Source organism: Oncorhynchus clarkii, chromosome 20 (assembly GCF_045791955.1).
Source record: "Oncorhynchus clarkii lewisi isolate Uvic-CL-2024 chromosome 20, UVic_Ocla_1.0, whole genome shotgun sequence".
Lineage (NCBI taxonomy): Eukaryota > Metazoa > Chordata > Actinopteri > Salmoniformes > Salmonidae > Oncorhynchus > Oncorhynchus clarkii.
The window spans coordinates 60,802,752-60,822,821 of record NC_092166.1 but is presented as its reverse complement, the minus strand read 5'-3'; the positions used below and the strand labels follow the sequence as shown (position 1 = coordinate 60,822,821).

Sequence of the window (20,070 nt, the reverse complement as noted above, 5' to 3'; positions counted from 1 at the left end):
GCCTGGTGTGTTCCTTGTTCTTCATGATGCTCTCTGCGCTTTTAACGGACCTCTGAGACTATCACAGTGCAGGTGCATTTATACGGAGACTTGATTACACACAGGTGGATTGTATTTATCATCATTAGTCATTTAGGTCAACATTGGATCATTCAGAGATCCTCACTGAACTTCTGGAGATAGTTTGCTGCACTGAAAGTAAAGGGGCTGAATAATTTTGCACGCCCAATTTTTCAGTTTTTTATTTGTTAAAAAAGTTTGAAATATCCAATAAATGTCGTTCCACTTCATGATTGTGTCCCACTTGTTGTTGATTCTTCACAAAAAAATACAGTTTTATATCTTTATGTTTGAAGCCTGAAATGTGGCAAAAGGTCGCAAAGTTCAAGGGGGCCGAATACTTTCGCAAGGCACTGTACATACAGTTGAAGTCAGAAGTTAACATACACCTTAGCCAAATACATTTAAACTCAGTTTTTCACAATTCCTGGCATTTAATGCTAGTAAAAATGTCCTGTCTTAGGTCAGTTAGGATCAGCACTTTATTTTAAGAATGTGAAATGTCAGAATAATATTAGAGAGAATGATTTATTTCAGCTTTTATTTCTTTCATCACATTCGCAGTGAAATTTGGCCCATTCCTCCTGACAGAGCTGGTGTAACTGAGTCAGGTTTGTAGGCCTCCTTGCTCGCACACGCTTTTTCAATTCTGCCCACAAATTTTCTACAGGATTGAGGTCAGGGCTTTGTGATGGCCACTCCAATACCTTGACTTTGTTGTCCTTAAGCCATTTTGCCACAACTTTGGAAGTATGCTTGGGGTCATTGTCCATTTGGAAGACCCACTTGCGACCAAGCTTTAACTTCCTGACTGATGTCTTGAGATGTTGCTTCAATATATCCACATCATTTTCCTACCTCATGATGCCATCTATTTTGGGAAGTGCACCAGACCCTCCTGCAGCAAAGCAGCCCCACAAAATGTTGATGCCACCCCCGTGCTTCACGGTTGGGATGGTGTCCTTCGGCTTGCAAGCCTCCCCCTTTAACCTCCAAACATAACGATGGTCATTATGGCCAAAATGTTCTATTTTTGTTTCATCAGACCAGAGGACATTTCTCCAAAAGGTGCAATCTTTGTTCCCATGTTCAGTTGCATACCATAGTCTTGCTTTTTTTATGGCGGTTTTGGAGCAGTGGCTTCTTCCTTGCTGAGCGGCCTTTCAGGTTATGTCGATATAGGACTCGTTTTACTGTGGATATAGATACTTTAGTAACTGTTTCCTCCAGAATCTTCACAAGGTCCTTTGCTGTTGTTCTGGGAATGATCTGCACTTTTCGCACCAAAGTAGGTTCATCTCTAGGAGACAGAACGCGTCTCCTTCCTGAGCGGAATGACAGCTGCGTGGTCCCATGGTGTTTATACTTGTGTACTATTGTTTGTACAAATGAACAAGGTACCTTCAGGCGTTTGGAAATTGTTCCCAAGGATGAACTAGACTTGTGGAGGTCTACAATCTTTTTTCTGAGGTCTTGGTTGATTTATTTTGATTTTCCCATGATGTCAAGCAAAGAGGCACTGAGTCTGAAGGTAGGCCTTGAAATACATCCACAGGTACAGTGGGGCAAAAAAGTATTTAGTCAGCCACCAATTGTGCAAGTTCTCCCACTTAAAAATATGAGAGAGGCCTGTAATTTTCATCATAGGTACACTTCAACTATGACAGACAAAATGAGAAAAAAAATCCAGAAAATCACATTGTAGGATTTTTTATGAATTTATTTGCAAATTATGGTGGAAAATAAGTATTTGGTTAATTACAAAGTTTATCTCAATACTTTGTTATATACCCTTTGTTGGCAATGACAGGGGTCAAATGTTTTCTGTAAGTCTTCACAAGGTTTTCACACACTGTTGCTGGTATTTTGGCCCATTCCTCCATGCAGATCTCCTCTATTGAAGGCTGACTAAATACTTTTTTGCCCCACTGTACACCTCCAATTGACTCAAATTATGTCAATTAGCCTATCACAAGCTCGGTACGGGTACCTGTGTACTGAATATAGCCAAGTTATCGTTACTCGTTGTGTATAATTTTCCTATTATTTCTCACTTCTTCCCTCTGCATTGTTGGGAAAGGCCCATTAGGAAGTATGTCACTGTTTGTAACGGATATCGTCCTCTTCGTCTGAGGAGGAGTAAGGATCGGACCAAAACGCAGCGTGGTAAGTGTCCATATTGATTTATTCAAAAACACAACTAAACACTGGAACAAAATAATAAACTTGACTCAACGACACCGAAACAGTTTTGTAAGGTGACAACACACACTAGACAGAAAATAAACACTCACGAAACCCAGGTGGAAAAAGGCTACCTAAGTATGATTCTCAATCAGAGACGACTAACGACACCTGCCTCTGATTGAGAACCATACTAGGCCGAACATAAAAACCAACATAGAAAAACAAACATAGACTGCCCAACCCAACTCGCGCCCTGACCATACTAAAACAAAGACAAAACAAAAGGAACTAAGGTCAGAACGTGACACTGTTATTCTACACCTTGATAATCATTGAAAAGGAAACGGTGCCGCGCTCGTTCACCAATTAAAAACTCATTTAGGGCTTATTCAAGTTAAAAGATGAACATTTGGGCCATCAAATGCCTTCATCAGAACAATTACACAAAGGGACTGGAGAGGTACCATACACTGGTCCTAGGGAAGACGTAGCCTTATCTATCGTTAGCATTAGCTCGTAACTACGCTGGATAAGAACCAGATGTGGCTGCCAGTGTGACGGGTAGGAGAATGGAAGAAACAACGTGTGATCAAATGATGGAGAGAAATGGAAAAGAAGTTTGAATGTGTTCTCTGACCCAGGGTTGTGCCAAGGTTGCTAGAGGGAGAGAAGAAAGGAGAGAGAGATAGAGGAGGAGGGAGGACGGGAATGTCCAACCTTGAGGCAGATTTTGCGTGAGTACAATCTACAAATCCTGACACACACACACGCACACAGAAACACACATGAATCTAATTCAAAACAGCTATATAGACCATAAACACACACACACACACACACACACACACGTACGTAACACGTTACAAAAACAAAATTGCATATACAAACACAAATCCCGTATGGGAACGATCACTCACAGTTGTTAATATTCACAAAACTGCACACAAACACTCAAACACACACCCTTCCCTGGGCGTGGTGCCAGCCTATCCCTTGCTTTGTCCTCACTTATCAGTGTGTGTATGGAAAAGCAGACTGGCACATGAAGAATGGTAAACACACACATTCCCATCTGTACAACAACACACAGACAGTCAACAGTAGCCTGGCAGAAGGTACACACACACACACACACCCCCACCCACCCACACACACCACAGACACACACACTAACACATCAACACACACATACACACAGACACACTTACACACTGACACACACGCACAAGCTGATGCACACAGACACACAAAAACACAGATGCTTAAACACACACACACACACACTAACACAGACATACACATCACTATAATAGGTAAAGTATGAGAGAGAGGCTGAGGGAGGGAGGACAATGAAACAATGGCATACCCAGTAGATTGTCCTGAGGTAATATCTGTATCGGTCATATTGACACACTGTACCTGCTCCAATTAAAAGGATGTGATTTGTAGCCTTCTATAGAGATCAACAGTCTTTCCAGTTAACGCTGGTCTACCTTTTTTTATTTTCTATTACTCTCTCCCTCTCTCGTTCTCTCTCATTCTCGTTAACTCTCTCTCATTATCATTCTCGTTCTCTCTCTCTCTCTCTCTCTCGTACCACCTGGCAGCAGAGGTTAACTGCCAGGACAGGAGGGAGAGAGGAAGAGAAGGAGGGAGTGAGAGGGGGAGTATGCGAGGAAAGGAGGAAGCGAGGGGAGGCGTGGGAGGTTGAGTTGGAGGGAGGGATGGGTTAAGGGAGGTAGGGAGCGAGGGAGGGAGGGAGAGGTGGAGGAGAGAGATGAAATAGATTTCGCTAGATTCCCAGAGCTTCTGCCCCTCATATTACTTCTCACTCTCCTCCCTACTGCACAGAAGTCTCTCTCTCTCTCGCTTTCCCTCTCCCTCCCAATCTTTTCCCCTCTGTCCATCAGACTAACATCTGCAGGCTTACACCAGTAAATGACCGTGGGTGCCAACCCTCCCTATATAATGACTTTATAATAGTATCATGGCTATAGTTGCCATTAGCCTGTGTGTTTGCCCAATCAGAGTTAACAATAAAATAATACTATCTTGCAATAGTGTGCTGGCACAAAACACACAGGCACATCATTGGCTTAGAGACAATCATTTGCTTAATTTCACCCATAGGGAACCACTGATTGTAAAAATGGCCTTCAACAGCAGATGTAGGATCAGATCCTATGTTATCCATTAAGAGGATGAAAGGATATTGTTGTTAACTGCATCAGTGGTGAGGGATCATTTCTTCCCACTGCTAAAACTACCATGTTCTCTCTTTCTCTCTCCATGCTCCATCTTCTCTCCTTCCCTCCCTCATCTGTCATTATATACTGGATCAGCCAACTCAGTTAACTACGTCTCTTCTGATGACATTTGTCAGTTTGTGTTATAATTCTACTCTCTGGGGGATCGCTGACAGGCTAGCTGCAGTGGGAGTTATCCAGCACTGAATGAATTGTGACTGACTGATAGATAGCGCTGTGTGTGTGTGTGTGTGTGTGTGTGTGTGTGTGTGTGTGTGTGTGTGTGTGTGTGTGTGTGTGTGTGTGTGTGTGTGTGTGTGTGTGTGTGGTGTGTGTGTGTGTGTGTGTGTGTGTGTGTGTGTGTGTATCAGTGTGTGAGTGTGTATAATAGATAGCAGTGTGTGTTAAGACTGCAACCCCACAGCATATTGCAGCATCAGGAGAGATGAGAGGGGGTTTTCCTTTCAGTCTCTCTCTCGCTATCCCTCCCTCCCTCCATCCATCTCACTCTCTCTCGCTCCCTCTCTCTGATATCAGAGTTAGTCTAGATGATAGCTCACCACACACACACACACACACACACACACACACACACACAGAGTACCTGCAGCTATGCAGAAAATATATCAGGATTAAAGTAAATCTGAGTTTGTCAAAGAGGGAGAGGGAAAGGAGGAGGAGGGAAGAAAGGGGGGAGAGGTGCTTGTTAAAAGGGAATAAGGGAAAAGGGGGAGAGAAGGAGAAGAGAGAGAGAGAGTTGGGGAGAGGAGAGGAGAGGAGAGGATGAGAAAGGAGGCACAGATGAATTGTTTACCTTTTTGATTCATCATAATCTCTACCCACTCTTCCGTTCTGCCTGCCTTCTCCCTCTCTTTGCTTTTTAATATGTTCTTCTTTCTTGATCCCGAGTGGCGTAGCTGTCTAAGGCACTGCAACCCAGTGCAAGTGGCGTCACAACAGTCCTTGGTTCGAATCCAGGCTGTGTCACATCTGGCTGTAATTGGGAGTGCCATAGGGTGGTGCACAATTGGCCCAGCGTCATTATCGTAAATAAGATTTTGTTCATAACTGACTTGCCTAGTTAAATAAAGGTTAAATCAATTATATTGCTCCTTCCTCATTCTCTCTATCTTTCCTCACCCTTCTCTCCATCTCTCCTTTCCTCCCTATCTCTATCTCCCTTCCCCATGCCCTCTCTGCCTCTCTTCCTCCCTCCCTCCCTTCCTCATGTCCTCCCTCCTACTCCATGGTGGGTATCCTGACCTACTTGTGCAGTGCTGTCTGTAGACATCATCTAGCTAATGGAACTGGATACAGCAGGTGAATGAGGACAAGCAGGGCATGTAGAGGGGGAGAAAACACATTCCCTCAGATAAATACACTACACTATATACCCTCTTCTGGAGAGAGAGGGGGAGAGAGAAAAAGAGAGATACAGAGAGCGAGAAAGAGAGAGCAATAGAGATAGAGATATAGATAAAGAGATAGGTGAGGAGGAAAGAACAGAGAGAGAGAAAGAGAGAGCGATAGAGATAAAGAGATAAAGAGATAGGTGAGGAGGAAAGGGCAGAGAGAGAGAGAGCGATAGAGATAAAGAGATAAAGAGATGAAGAGATAGGTGAGGAGGAAAGGGCAGAGAGACAGATAGAGCGATAGAGATAGGTGAGGAGGAAAGGGCAGAGAGAGAGAGAGAGAGAGAGAGCGATAGAGAAAGGTGAGGAGGAAAGGGCAGAGAGAGAGAGAGAGCGATAGAGAAAGAGATAAAGAGATAGGTAAGGAGGAAAGGGCAAAGAGAGAGAGAGAAAACACTAAACAAACAACAACACAAAGAATTATCTATCCAAAATGGAGATGTATGGGTAAACCACTTCTCCAATATTTTTGGCTCTATAACAAAGAATAAAGAGCAAAAACATATACATGATCAAATACAAATCTTAGAATCAACTATTAAAGACTACCAGAACCCACTGGATTCTCCAATTACCTTGAATGAGCTACAGGACAAAATAAAAACCCTCCAACCCAAAAAGGCATGTGGTGTTGATGGTATCCTTAATGAAATTATCAAATATACCGACAACCAATTCCAATTGGCTATACTAAAACTCTTTAACATCATCCTTAGCTCTGGCATCTTCCCCAATATTTGGAACCAAGGACTGATCACCCCAATCCACAAAAGTGGAGACAAATTTGACCCCACTAACTACCGTGGGATATGAGTCAACAGTAACCTTGGGAAAATCCTCTGCATTATCATTAACAGCAGACTCGTACATTTCCTCAATGAAAACGATGTACTGAGCAAATGTCAAATTGGCTTTTTACCAAATTACCGTATTCACCCTGCACACCCTAATTGACAACCAAACAAACCAAAATAATTCAAAGTCTTCTCATGCTTTGTTGATTTCAAAAAAGCCTTCGACTCAATTTGGCATGAGGGTCTGCTATACAAATTGATGGAAAGTGGTGTTGGGGGTAAAACATACAACATTATAAAATCCATGTACACAAACAACAATTGTGCAGTTAAAATTGGCAAAAAACACACACATTTCTTCACACAGGGCCGTGGGGTGAGACAGGGATGCAGCTTCTTCAACATGTATATCAACGAACTGGCGCGGGCACTAGAAAAGTCTGCATCACCCAGCCTCACCCTACTAGAATCTGAAGTCAAATGTCTATTGTTTGCCGATGATCTGGTGCTTCTGTCACCAACTAAGGAGGGCCTACAGCAGCACCAAGATCTTCTGCACGGATTCTGTCAGAGCTGGGCCCTGACAGTATATCTCAGTAAGACAAAAATAATGGTGTTGCAAAAAAGGTCCAGTCGCCAGAACCACAAAAACAAATTCCATCTAGACACCGTTGCCCTAGAGCACACAAAAAACTATACATACCTTGGCCTAAACATCAGCGCCACAGGTAACTTCCACAAAGCTGTGAGCGATCTGAGATACAAGGCAAGAAGGGCATTCTATGCCATCAAAAGGAACATAAAATTTAAATTCTACAACCACCTAAAAGGAAGCGATTCCCAAACCTTCCATAACAAAGCCATCACCTACAGAGAGATGAACATGGAGAAGAGTCCCCTAGGCAAGCCCAGGACAGCAACACAATTAGACCCAACCAAATCATGAGAAAACAAAAAGATAATTACTTGACACATTGGAAAGAATTAACAAAAAAACAGAGCTAACTAGAATGCTATTTGGCCCTAAACAGAGAGTACACAGCAGCAGAATACATGAACACTATGACTGACCCAAACTTAAAGAAAGCTTTGACTATGTACAGACTCAGTGAGCATAGCCTTGCTATTGAGAAAGGCCGCCGTAGGCAGACATGGCTCTCAAGAGAAGACAGGCTATGTGCTCACTGCCCACAAAATGAGGTGGAAACTGAGCTGCACTTCCTAACCTCCTGCCAAATGTATGACCATATTAGAGATACATATTTCCCTCAGATTACACAGATCCACAAATCAAATTTTGATGAACTCCCATATCTACTGGGTGAAATTCCACAGTGTGCCATCACAGCAGCAAGATTTGTGACCTGTTGCTACAAGGAAAGGGCAACCAGTGAAGAACAAACACCATTGTAAATACAACCCATATTTATGCTTATTTATTTTCCCTTGTGTACCCTTAACCATTTGTACATCGTTGTAACACTGTATATACTGTATATATATAATATGACATTTGTAATGTCTTTATTGTTTTGAAACTTCTGTATGTGTAATGTTTACTGTTCATTGTTTATTTCACTTTTGTATATTATCTACCTCACTTGCTTTGGCAATGTTAACATATGTTTCCCATGCCAATAAAGCCCCTTGAATTGAATTGAATTGAGAGAGAACGATAGAGATAAAGAGATAGGTGAGGAGGAAAGGGCAGAGAGAGAGAGTGAAAAAGAGAGAAAGGTAGAGAGAAGAGAAAAGGGGTGAGGAGGAGGAGCGGGGGATAGAGGGAAGAGAAAGAGGGGGGTAGAAAGGGAGAGCAACAGAGGGAGAGAGTCATTTAACTGGACCTAGATATTTTGTTATATCATTTGTTCATGGGGACTTTAAGATTGTCTGTGCCCTGTCTCAAGCACACATAAGTCTCTCTCTCTCTATCTCTCCATTCCTTCCCTTCCTCCCCGTCTGGCTCTCGATCTGTAACCTCTCTTCTGTCCCCAAACAGGTCTGGAATCAGTCCGAGGAGGCATTAATAAATCAAGGAGAAGAAAGGGCAGGGAGGAAGAGAGAGAGAAAGAGACATAGATAAAGAGACAGACTGTCACTTCGTGTCTCTCTCCCTCTCTCTGCAGCTCTGTGATTGTACTGATGGTAGGAGATCAATGATCACGGTAAGTGTCAAGGAAACCTTCAAGGAAACCTTCAAGGAAACTAATGGGAGTGTGTTATCATTGAGTCTGTGTATTCTTCGCCTTCCAAAAACCTTGGCCATATGACTACTTATTGTGGTGTATGTATAGTGGAGGGTGTACAGTTGGGTTCCTCAACGGTTCTTTGGGAAGGGTGATGGTTCCTTGTGGAACCATACTGACCCAAGAACCCTTTTGGTTCGTGCAGTTGAAAAAAATAAATGGTCATTTCCACTTTTAGTGATAATTAAAATGTAGGGTTGGTGGCTCATTATAATATCTTAGGGCATTGTTTGGGCAGAGCTCTTTTGTGCATCCGTAAGTGAGAGTCATTCCAGTTGAACTAATCTGTTGTGTTATGCTATTACATGTTATATATGACTATGGCCAGGAAACGGTATCTTGTGACAGACTCATGTGTGACCTTGTGTTAATGTGACTAAGTAAGTCAGTCGTTCTCAAGTCTCTTCTCAGGGGGCCCCCAGGTGTTCCACAGATACCTGATTCAACGTGTTAATAAACACGGCTATTAAACCATGATACAAAACGTTGAGAAAAGTTCTTTATAGAACCATTCATAAAGGTTCATAAAGAACAATATAAAGGGTCCTATATCGCCCCAATGTCACACCCTGATCTATTTCACCAGTCCTTGTGATTGTCTCCACCTCCCTCCAGGTGTCGCCCATCTTCCCCATTATCCCCTGTGTATTTATACCTGTGTTCTCTGTTTGTCCGTTGCCAGTTCGTCCCGTTTGTCAAGTCAACCAACGTTTTGGTTCTCAGCTCCTGCTTTTCCCTAGTCTCCCTTTTTCTGGTCCTCCTGGTTTTGACCCTTGCCTGTCCTGACTCTGAGCCCTGCTGTCAGACCACTCTGCCTGCCCCTGAGCCTGCCTGCCGTCCGGTACCGTTGCCCCACCTCTGGTTTACTGACCCCTGCCTGCCTTGACCGGTCTATTGCCTGCCGCCTGTTGGAATATTAAACCATTGTCAATTCTACGTGTCTGCATCTGCAAAGCAGAACCCTTTTTTGGCCTTTTATTAATGGTTCTTTATAAAACCTTAGTAAATGGTTCTTTATAGCACCATTCGGGTTCCATTTAGAACCTTCTAAAAGGGTTATAGCACCATAGCACTATATAGAACCATTTGTTTTTAATGTGTAATGTTGATATTGTGGTCACAATGATTGCCTTCTAAATGGCCTCTCTGCCCCCTACTCTCCTGCTCTCTCTGTCTTGCCCTTTTTTCCATCCTCAGTATCTACAGTACCAGTGGTATCTCCATCTATACTCCCGGTGCGCTGACAGATCGATGTGCGGAAGTGTCCCTCTGTCCAAGACAACCTGAGAATCACTGCACTATTGACTGGGGATCCTCCAAAACTCATCTGAGGAGGGGAGGAAAGAAAGGATGAGGGAGGCAGAGAGCCCTGGCCTCCCTCCAGTTCCCTGTCACCCTGCACTTAACTGCATTTAACTGGCATCCCTCGCTTTTTCTAACCTCCTCCATCCTCTTCTCTACTTTCACTCCCTTTCTTCTCTCTCCTCACCCTTCAGCCCTTTCGTCCCAATCACCTTGTCGACCCTTCACCCTGCCCTAACTTCACCACCCCCTATCCCACCTTGTAATATGAAGTCAAGCACATCAGTGGCCTACACAGACTGTGACGCCAAAGGAAATCATTCAAGAGAAGCTCAGTAATAGGAGACTCAAATCAGTGCAGGCGACTGGGACTAGCTTTCTCTGATCTTTATCAAACGCCGAGTGAAATCAAGCTGACGTTTGCACTTCATGCTCAAGCCTGCTAACATATGCACTTGCATTCACGCACACGCGCACACACGCGCGCGCACACACGCGCACACACGCGCGCACACACACAAGGAATGATTATGAAGAGAAAGTGCCAGGGTGCTGAGAAATGCTCTTTGGCAGAAATTATTTTCCTTTTCAGAAACAGACACTTCATCAGAACACTCCTAAACGAAACTAGCAACCGTTGCCAGGAAGTGTGTACCCGACCACCCGTTCGTTACCTTGGTTACTATTGTCTCAGTTTGGCTGTGTGTTCTCATGAGGGAGAAGGGGGTTGGCGTTTTTTGCAGACACTGCAACAATGTGAAACAAAGGGATACACACACACACACACACACACACACACACACACATACACACACACACACACACACACACACACACACACACACACACACACACACACACACACACACACAAAGTGCCGTGTTGCCCAGACAGAATATGTAGGTTCTCTCTCTATGTGGTTGTCGTGATTCACAGCACATGTTTTTGGCTGGGGACGCCCTCTAGCCAGGGCGTGCGGCGTGCGTGTGCGTGACTCACCCGGCCAGTACGATAAAGAAGTCGAGCCTGTTCCAGGTGTCTCCTAGATAACACTTCTTCCCAAAGATGCCCAGCGCTACCATCTTGATGACCATCTCCACCGCAAAGAACGCAAAGATAAAGTCATCAAAGTCCTAGGGAGAGGGGGAAAAAACACACGAATATGAAGAAAGAGAAATAGAAATGAAAGGAAACTCCAGAGAGACAGGGGTTAGTGTATGGATGAGTATGTACCTATAAGTGGGTTGGGGGGGGGGGGGCAGGGGATGGATAGAGAAGGGTAAAAGGAGACAGCGTAAGACATGGGGAGAGAGAGTAAGGTTATGCTATGATAGTGGCCGGACTGTGTTGATCACAGAGGTAGACGCCCAGCGCTACACGACTCCTCACAACATGAACTGGTAAATAAAAGGCTTCTCAAATAAACCTGTTATTGCAGATACAGTGACATTCTTTCCCTCTGCGAAGTTGCACGGTAACAGAAGCACAAGACAGACCCCACTGGGGTTTGTTCAAGGCGTAGTTTTGGTTTCACATTTGCGTTCAACGTGAAAAAGCAACAAAAAATGCCCCCGTGTCATTGGATTTAGGTTCAAAGTTGCGTGAATATTTTGGGGGGAAATTCCCTCATGTTGATTACTTTTTTTCTAATCCAATCAGTTTCCCACGTTGATTCAATGTCATTGCACTAAATGTTTGGGTTGAAATGACGTGGAAACAACATTGATTCCACCCATTTTGCCCAGTGGGAAATGGAGAGGAGAGAGATACTGACTCATCACACATGTGAGCACACACAGACAGGTACAGTCATCTCATCTACTTTGGGGTTGAATAAACCGCACTCCTTAATTCTGCATCCTTGTGATTAGAGTGTAATCTGAATAATTTTCAGAGTAAACAGTAGAGCACATCCCTGGATTAACATCCCTGGAATTTGTTTATCTCATAAAATATGCAAAGCCTTTTGCTGAGTTTAGACTGAGGAGAATCACATTATTAAGTAATGCGAATGCGAAGAGTGTGTGTTTTTGTGTGTGTATGTGTGTGCGCGTGTGCGTGTGTGTCTCTCACACACACACACGCACACGCACACACACACCTGAGAGTTCTGGCCAGATGGAATCCATTTGACTTTAAACACACTGGATAGACAAACACATGTGTCTACAGGGCTGGAGTGTAAATAGAGACATAGTGTACTGGAGGTGAAGCCTGTAGAGAATAGAGCAGAGAGAAGCTCACGGTATCTGTGAGTGATGAGCCATGCAATCCCCTTCCCTAACCCCCTGTTCACATGCAGAGAGAGAAACACACACACACTGCTCAGAGGGGAGTACAGTTCTAGGCAGGCAGAACCAAGAGGCACATAGCTGGGATTTCCCAATGTGAGAAAACCTGTGTGTGTGTGTGTGTGTGTGTGTGTGTGTGTGTGTGTGTGTGTGTGTGTGTGTGTGTGTGTGTGTGTGTGTGTGTGTGTGTGTGTGTGTGTGTGTGTGTGTGTGTGTGTGTGGTGTACGTGTGTGTGCGGTGTACGTGTGTGTGTGGGTGTTTGTGTGTGTGTGTCAGAAAGCGAGAGCAGGATTCAACGAAGCATGGAGAAGGAGTCTAACACACACACACACACACACACACACACAGCTGGCTCCCAGAGCGGAGACACCAGTGGCCTGTGCGCAACGCTTCAATGCTCACCCGCTCCCCTTCTCTTTATCTCTCCTTCACTTGTCTTGCTCTTTCTCTCTCTGTTTCTCTCTCTCTCTTAGATTCTACCTCAATTTATCTCCTATTTTTTCTCTCTCTCTCCTCCCTTATTAAATCACTCTTCCATATCTATATCTATACACATATATTATTCCATCACTTATTTCTGTCTTATTACTCTGATTATGTCTCTGCAGTATCTCTTATTTCTGTCTTATTACTCTGATTATGTCTGCAGTGGCTGTTATTTCTGTCTTATTACTCTGATTATGTCTCTGCCACATCTCTAATTTATAGGTCTTAATACTCTGATTATGTCTGCAGTAGATGTTATTTCTGTCTATTTACTCTGATTATGTCTGCAGTAGCTGTTATTTCTGTCTTATTACTCTGATTATGTCTGCAGTAGCTGTTATTTCTGTCTTATTACTCTGATTATGTCTGCAGTAGCTGTTATTTCTGTCTTATTACTATGATTCTGTCTGCAGTAGCTCTTATTTATGTCTTATTACTCTGATTCTGTCTGCAGTAGCTCTGATTATGATTATGTCTGCAGTAGCTCTTATTTCGGTCTTTTTACTCTGATTATGATTATGTCTGCAGTAGCTCTTATTTCGGTCTTTTTACTCTGATTATGATTATGTCTGCAGTAGCTCTTATTTCGGTCTTTTTACTCTGATTATGATTATGTCTGCAGTAGCTCTTATTTCGGTCTTTTTACTCTGATTATGTCTGCAGTAGCTGTCATTTCTTTTTTTTCTTTCTTTAAAAAAATGTTTTACCCCCTTTTTCTCCCCAATTTCATGGTATCCAATTGTTAGTAGTTACCATCTTGTCTCATCCTTACAACTCCCGTACGGGCTCGGGAGAGACGAAGGTCGAGAGCCATGCGTCCTTCGAAACACAATGCCGCACCCATGCCGCACCCGGAAGCCAGCCACACCAATGTGTGGGAGGAAACACCGTGCACCTGGCGACCTTGGTTAGCGCGCACTGCGCCCGGCCCGCCACAGGAGTCGCTGGTGCGCGATGAGACATGCCGGCCAAACCCTCCCTAACCCGGACGACAACGCTAGGCCAATTGTGCATCGCCCCACGGACCTCCCGGTCGTGGCCGACTGCGACAGAGCCTGGGCACGAACCCAGAGTCTCTGGTGGCATAGCTAGCGCTGCGAATGTAGTGCCCTGCGCCACCCGGGAGGCACTATAGCTGTTATTTCTGTCTTATTACTCTGATTCTGTCTGCAGTAGCTCTTATTTCTGTCTTATTACTCTGGTTATGTCTGCAGTTGCTGTTATTTCTGTCTTATTTTTTTATTTTTTTATTATTTAACTAGGCAAGTCAGTTAAGAACAAATTCTTATTTTCAATGACGGCCTAGGAACAGTGGGTTAACTGCCTGTTCAGGGGCAGAACAGCAGATTTGTACCGTGTCAGCTCGGGGGTTTGAACTTGCAACCTTCCGGTTACTAGTCCAACCCTCTAACCACTAGGCTACCCTGCCGCCCCGTTCATTACTCTGGTTATGTCTGCAGTAGCTCTTATTTCTGTCTTATTACTCTAGTTATGTGTGCAGTAGATGTTATTTCTGTCTTATTACTCTGGTTATGTCTTCAGTAGATGTTATTTCTGTCTTATTATTCTGGTTATGTCTGCAGTAGATGTTATTTCTGTCTTATTACTCTGGTTATGTCTGCAGTTGATGTTATTTCTGTCTTGTTACTCTGGTTATGTCTGCAGTAGATGTTATTTATGTCTTATTACTCTGGTTATGTCTGCAGTAGCTGTTATTTCTGTCTTATTACTCTGGTTATGTCTGCAGTAGATGTTATTTCTGCCTTATTACTCTGGTTATGTTTGCAGTAGATGTTATTTCTGTCTTATTACTCTGGTTATGTCTGCAGTAGATGTTATTTCTGTCTTATTACTCTGGTTATGTTTGCAGTAGATGTTATTTCTGTCTTATTACTCTGGTTATGTTTGCAGTAGATGTTATTTATGTCTTATTACTCTGGTTATGTTTGCAGTAGATGTTATTTCTGTCTTATTACTCTGGTTATGTCTGCAGTAGCTGTTCTTTCTGTCTTATTACTCTGGTTATGTCTGCAGTAGATGTTATGTCTGTCTTATTACTCTGGTTATGTCTGCAGTAGATGTTATTTCTGTCTTATTACTCTGGTTATGTCTGCAGTAGATGTTATTTCTGTCTTATTACTCTGGTTATGTCTGCAGTAGATGTTATTTCTGTCTTATTACTCTGGTTATGTTTGCAGTAGATGTTATTTATGTCTTATTACTCTGGTTATGTTTGCAGTAGATGTTATTTCTGTCTTATTACTCTGGTTATGTCTGCAGTAGATGTTATTTATGTCTTATTACTCTGGTTATGTCTGCAGTAGATGTTATTTCTGTCTTATTACTCTGGTTATGTCTGCAGTAGATGTTATGTCTGTCTTATTACTCTGGTTATGTCTGCAGTAGATGTTATGTCTGTCTTATTACTCTGGTTATGTCTGCAGTAGATGTTATTTCTGTCTTATTACTCTGGTTATGTCTGCAGTTGATGTTATTTCTGTCTTATTACTCTGGTTATGTCTGCAGTAGATGTTATTTCTGTCTTATTACTCTGGTTATGTCTGCAGTAGCTGTTCTTTCTGTCTTATTACTCTGGTTATGTCTGCAGTAGATGTTATGTCTGTCTTATTACTCTGGTTATGTCTGCAGTAGATGTTATTTCTGTCTTATTACTCTGGTTATGTCTGCAGTAGATGTTATTTCTGTCTTATTACTCTGGTTATGTCTGCAGTAGATGTTATTTCTGTCTTATTACTCTGGTTATGTTTGCAGTAGATGTTATTTATGTCTTATTACTCTGGTTATGTTTGCAGTAGATGTTATTTCTGTCTTATTACTCTGGTTATGTCTGCAGTAGATGTTATTTATGTCTTATTACTCTGGTTATGTCTGCAGTAGATGTTATTTCTGTCTTATTACTCTGGTTATGTCTGCAGTAGATGTTATGTCTGTCTTATTACTCTGGTTATGTCTGCAGTAGATGTTATGTCTGTCTTATTACTCTGGTTATGTCTGCAGTAGATGTTATTTCTGTCTTATTACTCTGGTTATGTCTGCAGTATCTCTTTTAAAGGCATAGTGCTGCAGTGCACAGCACTGGGTGTCTGTGTTGCTGTCTCTTTGGTGCTTCGTCACACTTGTGTGTAAAGCTCTGGACCTAAACAATGGCATCATGCCGTGGGAACAGCCGTGTGTGCGTGTGACACATGCGCACACACACCCTCTTTCTTTCTCTAGCTCTCCGAGTGGCCTGTACTATGGATGACTATACTCTAGTCTCCTAGCCCTGTCTATCTGGACTATACCACTGAGCCATGTATTCAACTGGCCATAGAAGCCTCAATGATAATGATACTGGTTTATTAAAGCAGCTGATTCCTGACCTGCGTTGACTATAACATCTGACCCTGGGGTTCAGACAATGATGATTATCTGTAAATCCATTCAGCTCTGTTAATATATTGATATCAGAAGGGTGGGAGGCAGGGAGGGAGGGATGGGGATAGAGAGAGAGAGAGCAAGAGAGAGTGAGAGAGAGCAAGAGAGAGCGAGAGAGCAAGAGAGAGTGAAAGAGAGAGAGTGTGAAATAGAGAGAGAGAGAGAGAGCGTGAAATAGAGAGAGAGAGAGAGAGCGTGAAACTGAGAGAGAGAGAGAGAGAGAGAGAGCAAGAGAGTGAGAGAGGGAGAGCGAGAGAGAGAGAGAGAGAGAGAGAGAGAGAGAGAGAGAGAGAGAGAGAGAGAGAGTGCAAAATACAGTCGATAGGAAGTTCAAAAGGCCAATCCCATCCTTTCCCGGGGTCCTTTAGGGAGCCACACGGATACTCTCCCTCTGGGCAGGAATGAAACTGGAACCCCATTCAGAATGCTTCTCTGATTAACCTCTACTCCCTCTCCCTCTCTTTCCCCTCTAGCCATGCTGCCTTTGGTGCAGTATTCAATACACAAAGCAGAGAGAGGACTGACACACGCACACAGACAAACCGCTGCCTATGTAAGTCAACCCACACAGATATGCACCTTGCGAGATACTGTGCAGTGCAAACACTCTCTATGCCGGAGGTAGAACGTGTGTTGGAATGATTGAGTGGTTTTGCAGGCAGAAATGGGGAGGTGGGAGTGCATTGAGCATTGTGCCACATTCCGACATGGAACTAGTGACATTTGTCCTGATTCCATGTTACTGTAGCAGAGGAAGGGTTTCTGGGAACTGCAGAGTGTGTGTGTGATTGCGAGTGTTTTGAGGAACCCCAGGCGAGGAGCGATAGAGAAGCCTCTATCTCTGCATCAGGAGGAGATGGGAGGAAGCACACACAAACACCAAAGCTTCACACACACTCAGACACGTGTACGGGAGAGGAAAGAGAAGCAAATCAAGGTCTTCTGCTGTGTGTCTACAGAAGGTGTGTGTATCCAAGCTGCAGTTTATATTTTGTATGTGTTAGTCTATTGTCACAGGCCTTGTAATAATAGTCTTGCGTTGTTCCCGGGTTTGACTTGGAGAGATACTCCTGCATGTGTGTGTGAGTGTGCATGTGTGTGTGCATGTGTGTGTGTGTGTGTGTGTGTGTGTGTGTGTTTGTGTGTGTGTGTGTGTGTGTGTATCAGGAGGAGATGGGAGGAGACACACACACACACCAAAGCTTCACACACACTCAGACATGTGTGTGTGTGTGTGTGTGTGTGTGTGTGTGTGTGTGTGTGTGTGCGTGTGTGTGTGTGTGTGTGTGTGTGTGTGTGTGTGTGTGTGTGTGTGTGTGTGTGTGTGTGTGTGTCTCGGCTACAGATGCTAGCTGACAGTATTTGAACCCTGCGATAATCTCATTCAGAGCTCTGACAGGCAGAATTAGCATACATAGTGGCTATATTTTCATACGAAGAATATTCAGTTGGAATGTTGTTATCTATGTTATTTCAACCAGACACACACACACACACACACACACACACTTTCTTTTTGTTTCAATCACACAGACTCACAATTCTTATTTCAACTACTCATAAGTAATACGTTTTCCCCAAACTCTTAATGATCAATTAAAGGGGAAGTTGAGGCGGAACTAACCAGTCTGTAAGTATTGCTGAGAAAACACTCTGGGTAAGATCATAACTGGACGTGTGCCCAACAGCAGTGTAAGGCTAGTAGCCAGTCCATCTAATGGACACCTCAGAGTAGAAGTTAAATATGCTGTTCTCCAACAGCTCAGTCTGATCATTAGTGTTCTCTTTAGGTTCACTCAGCATTATTAATGAAAACACACACACACACACACACACACACACACACACACACACACACACACACACACACACACACACACACACACACACACACACACACACACACACACAGACACATGAAAGGTCACACAAATACTCAGAGAACTAGACTTGGCTCAGGAGGCCATGAGGGGAGGGGAGAATATTGTCTCTCGGTGAAGGGTGATAACATGTCTCATAACAGAGAGATGAAGAAAGAGTGAGCGAGAGAGAGACAGAGGGAGAGACGAAGAAGAAGGGAAACAGAAAGAGAGAGATGGATGGAGAGAACATGTAATGGATGAAAGTGCGTTGAATCTCTAGGCTGCACATGTATCTGCAGTGATAGCACGCACCTCACTGTCTGACATCAGAGAGATGAAGAGAGGGAGAGAAGGAGAAAGAAAGAGAGAGGGAGACAGAGAGAGACACAAAGAAAAACCAGACAGAGATAGAGAGCGATGGAGTGATAAAAGGAGAGATGAAGAATATACCTCCAGGATCTTGCATCGTTCCGACTCACAGTCGTGGTCCTCACAGGGTTGGAACATCCCCAGGGTGACGCAGTTCAACAAGATCACCAGCATGGAGGCTCGTTCAAACCACGTAGAGGATAGGGAGTTAAGGAACACAATGGAGAGGTGCTAGAATCATACACAGCCTTACATAAAATACAAAAGACAGAAATTAGAGTATGCATTTTGTACTTTGCATTCATTAGGATCCCCATTAGCTCCTGCCAAGGCAGCAGCTACACTTCCTGGAGTCCAAACAGGAATAGAATAATTACATCACAACAAAACAACAGCCTACATCATAAACAAAATAATACAATACATTATTACATTTTCTCTCAATCACAAATGTACAATTTAAAATGTACAATACTACAATAATACAATATTACACTGTGTGTGTGTGTGTGTTGAGTGCATGTGTTAGAGTGTGTGCGTATGCGTGTGTTCGTCCGCGTTGTGCCACGAGGTGATGTTTCATCTGATTTTTTAAAATCTGATTTTACTGCTTGCTTGAGTTACTTGATGTTGAAGAGAGTTCCATGTAGTCATGGCTCTATGTAGTACTGTGCGTTTCCCAGACTCTGAACTGGACTTAGGGACTTGTGAAGGGACCTCTGGTGACATGTCTCGAGGAGTAACTGTGTCTGAGCTGTGTGTTAGGGACTTGTGAAGGGACCTCTGGTAACATGTCTCGTGGAGTAACTGTGTCTGAGCTGTGTGTTAGGGACTTGTGAAGGGACCTCTGGTGACATGTCTCGTGGGGTAACAGTGTCTGAGCTGTGTGTTAGGGACTGGTGAAGGGACCTCTGGTGACATGTCTCGTGGGGTATGTAACGGTGTCTGAGCTGTGTGTTAGGGACTTGTGAAGGGACCTCTGGTGACATGTCTCGTGGGGTAACGGTGTCTGAGCTGTGTGTTAGGGACTTGTGAAGGGACCTCTGGTGACATGTCTCGTGGGGTATGTCACTGTGTCTGAGCTGTGTGTTAGGGACTTGTGAAGGGACCTCTGGTTACATGTCTCGTGGGGTAACTGTGTCTGAGCTGTGTGTTAGGGACTTGTGAAGGGATCTCTGGTGACATGTCTCGTGGGGTATGTCACGGTGTCTGAGCTGTGTGTTAGGGACTTGTGAAGGGAATTCTGGTTACATGTCTCGTGGGGTAACGGTGTCTGAGCTGTGTGTTAGGGACTTGTGAAGGGACCTCTGGTGACATGTCTCGTGGGGTAACGGTGTCTGAGCTGTGTGTTAGGGACTTGTGAAGGGACCTCTGGT

The 20,070-nt window shown here is 43.7% G+C and overlaps 1 protein-coding gene across 1 annotated transcript in view; it reads right to left on the bottom strand.

The window, feature by feature from the left end:
* The window catches only part of LOC139376635 (calcium channel, voltage-dependent, T type, alpha 1G subunit), a 319,317-nt gene that overhangs the window by 192,463 nt on the left and 106,784 nt on the right, over nt 1-20,070 (bottom strand). The window contains exons 2-3 of the mRNA XM_071119441.1: nt 18,776-18,887; nt 11,247-11,380 (exon numbers count right to left, since the gene is read on the bottom strand). Coding sequence (XP_070975542.1) covers nt 11,247-11,380; nt 18,776-18,887 — 246 coding nt within the window. The remainder of the gene's footprint in view (nt 1-11,246; nt 11,381-18,775; nt 18,888-20,070) is intronic.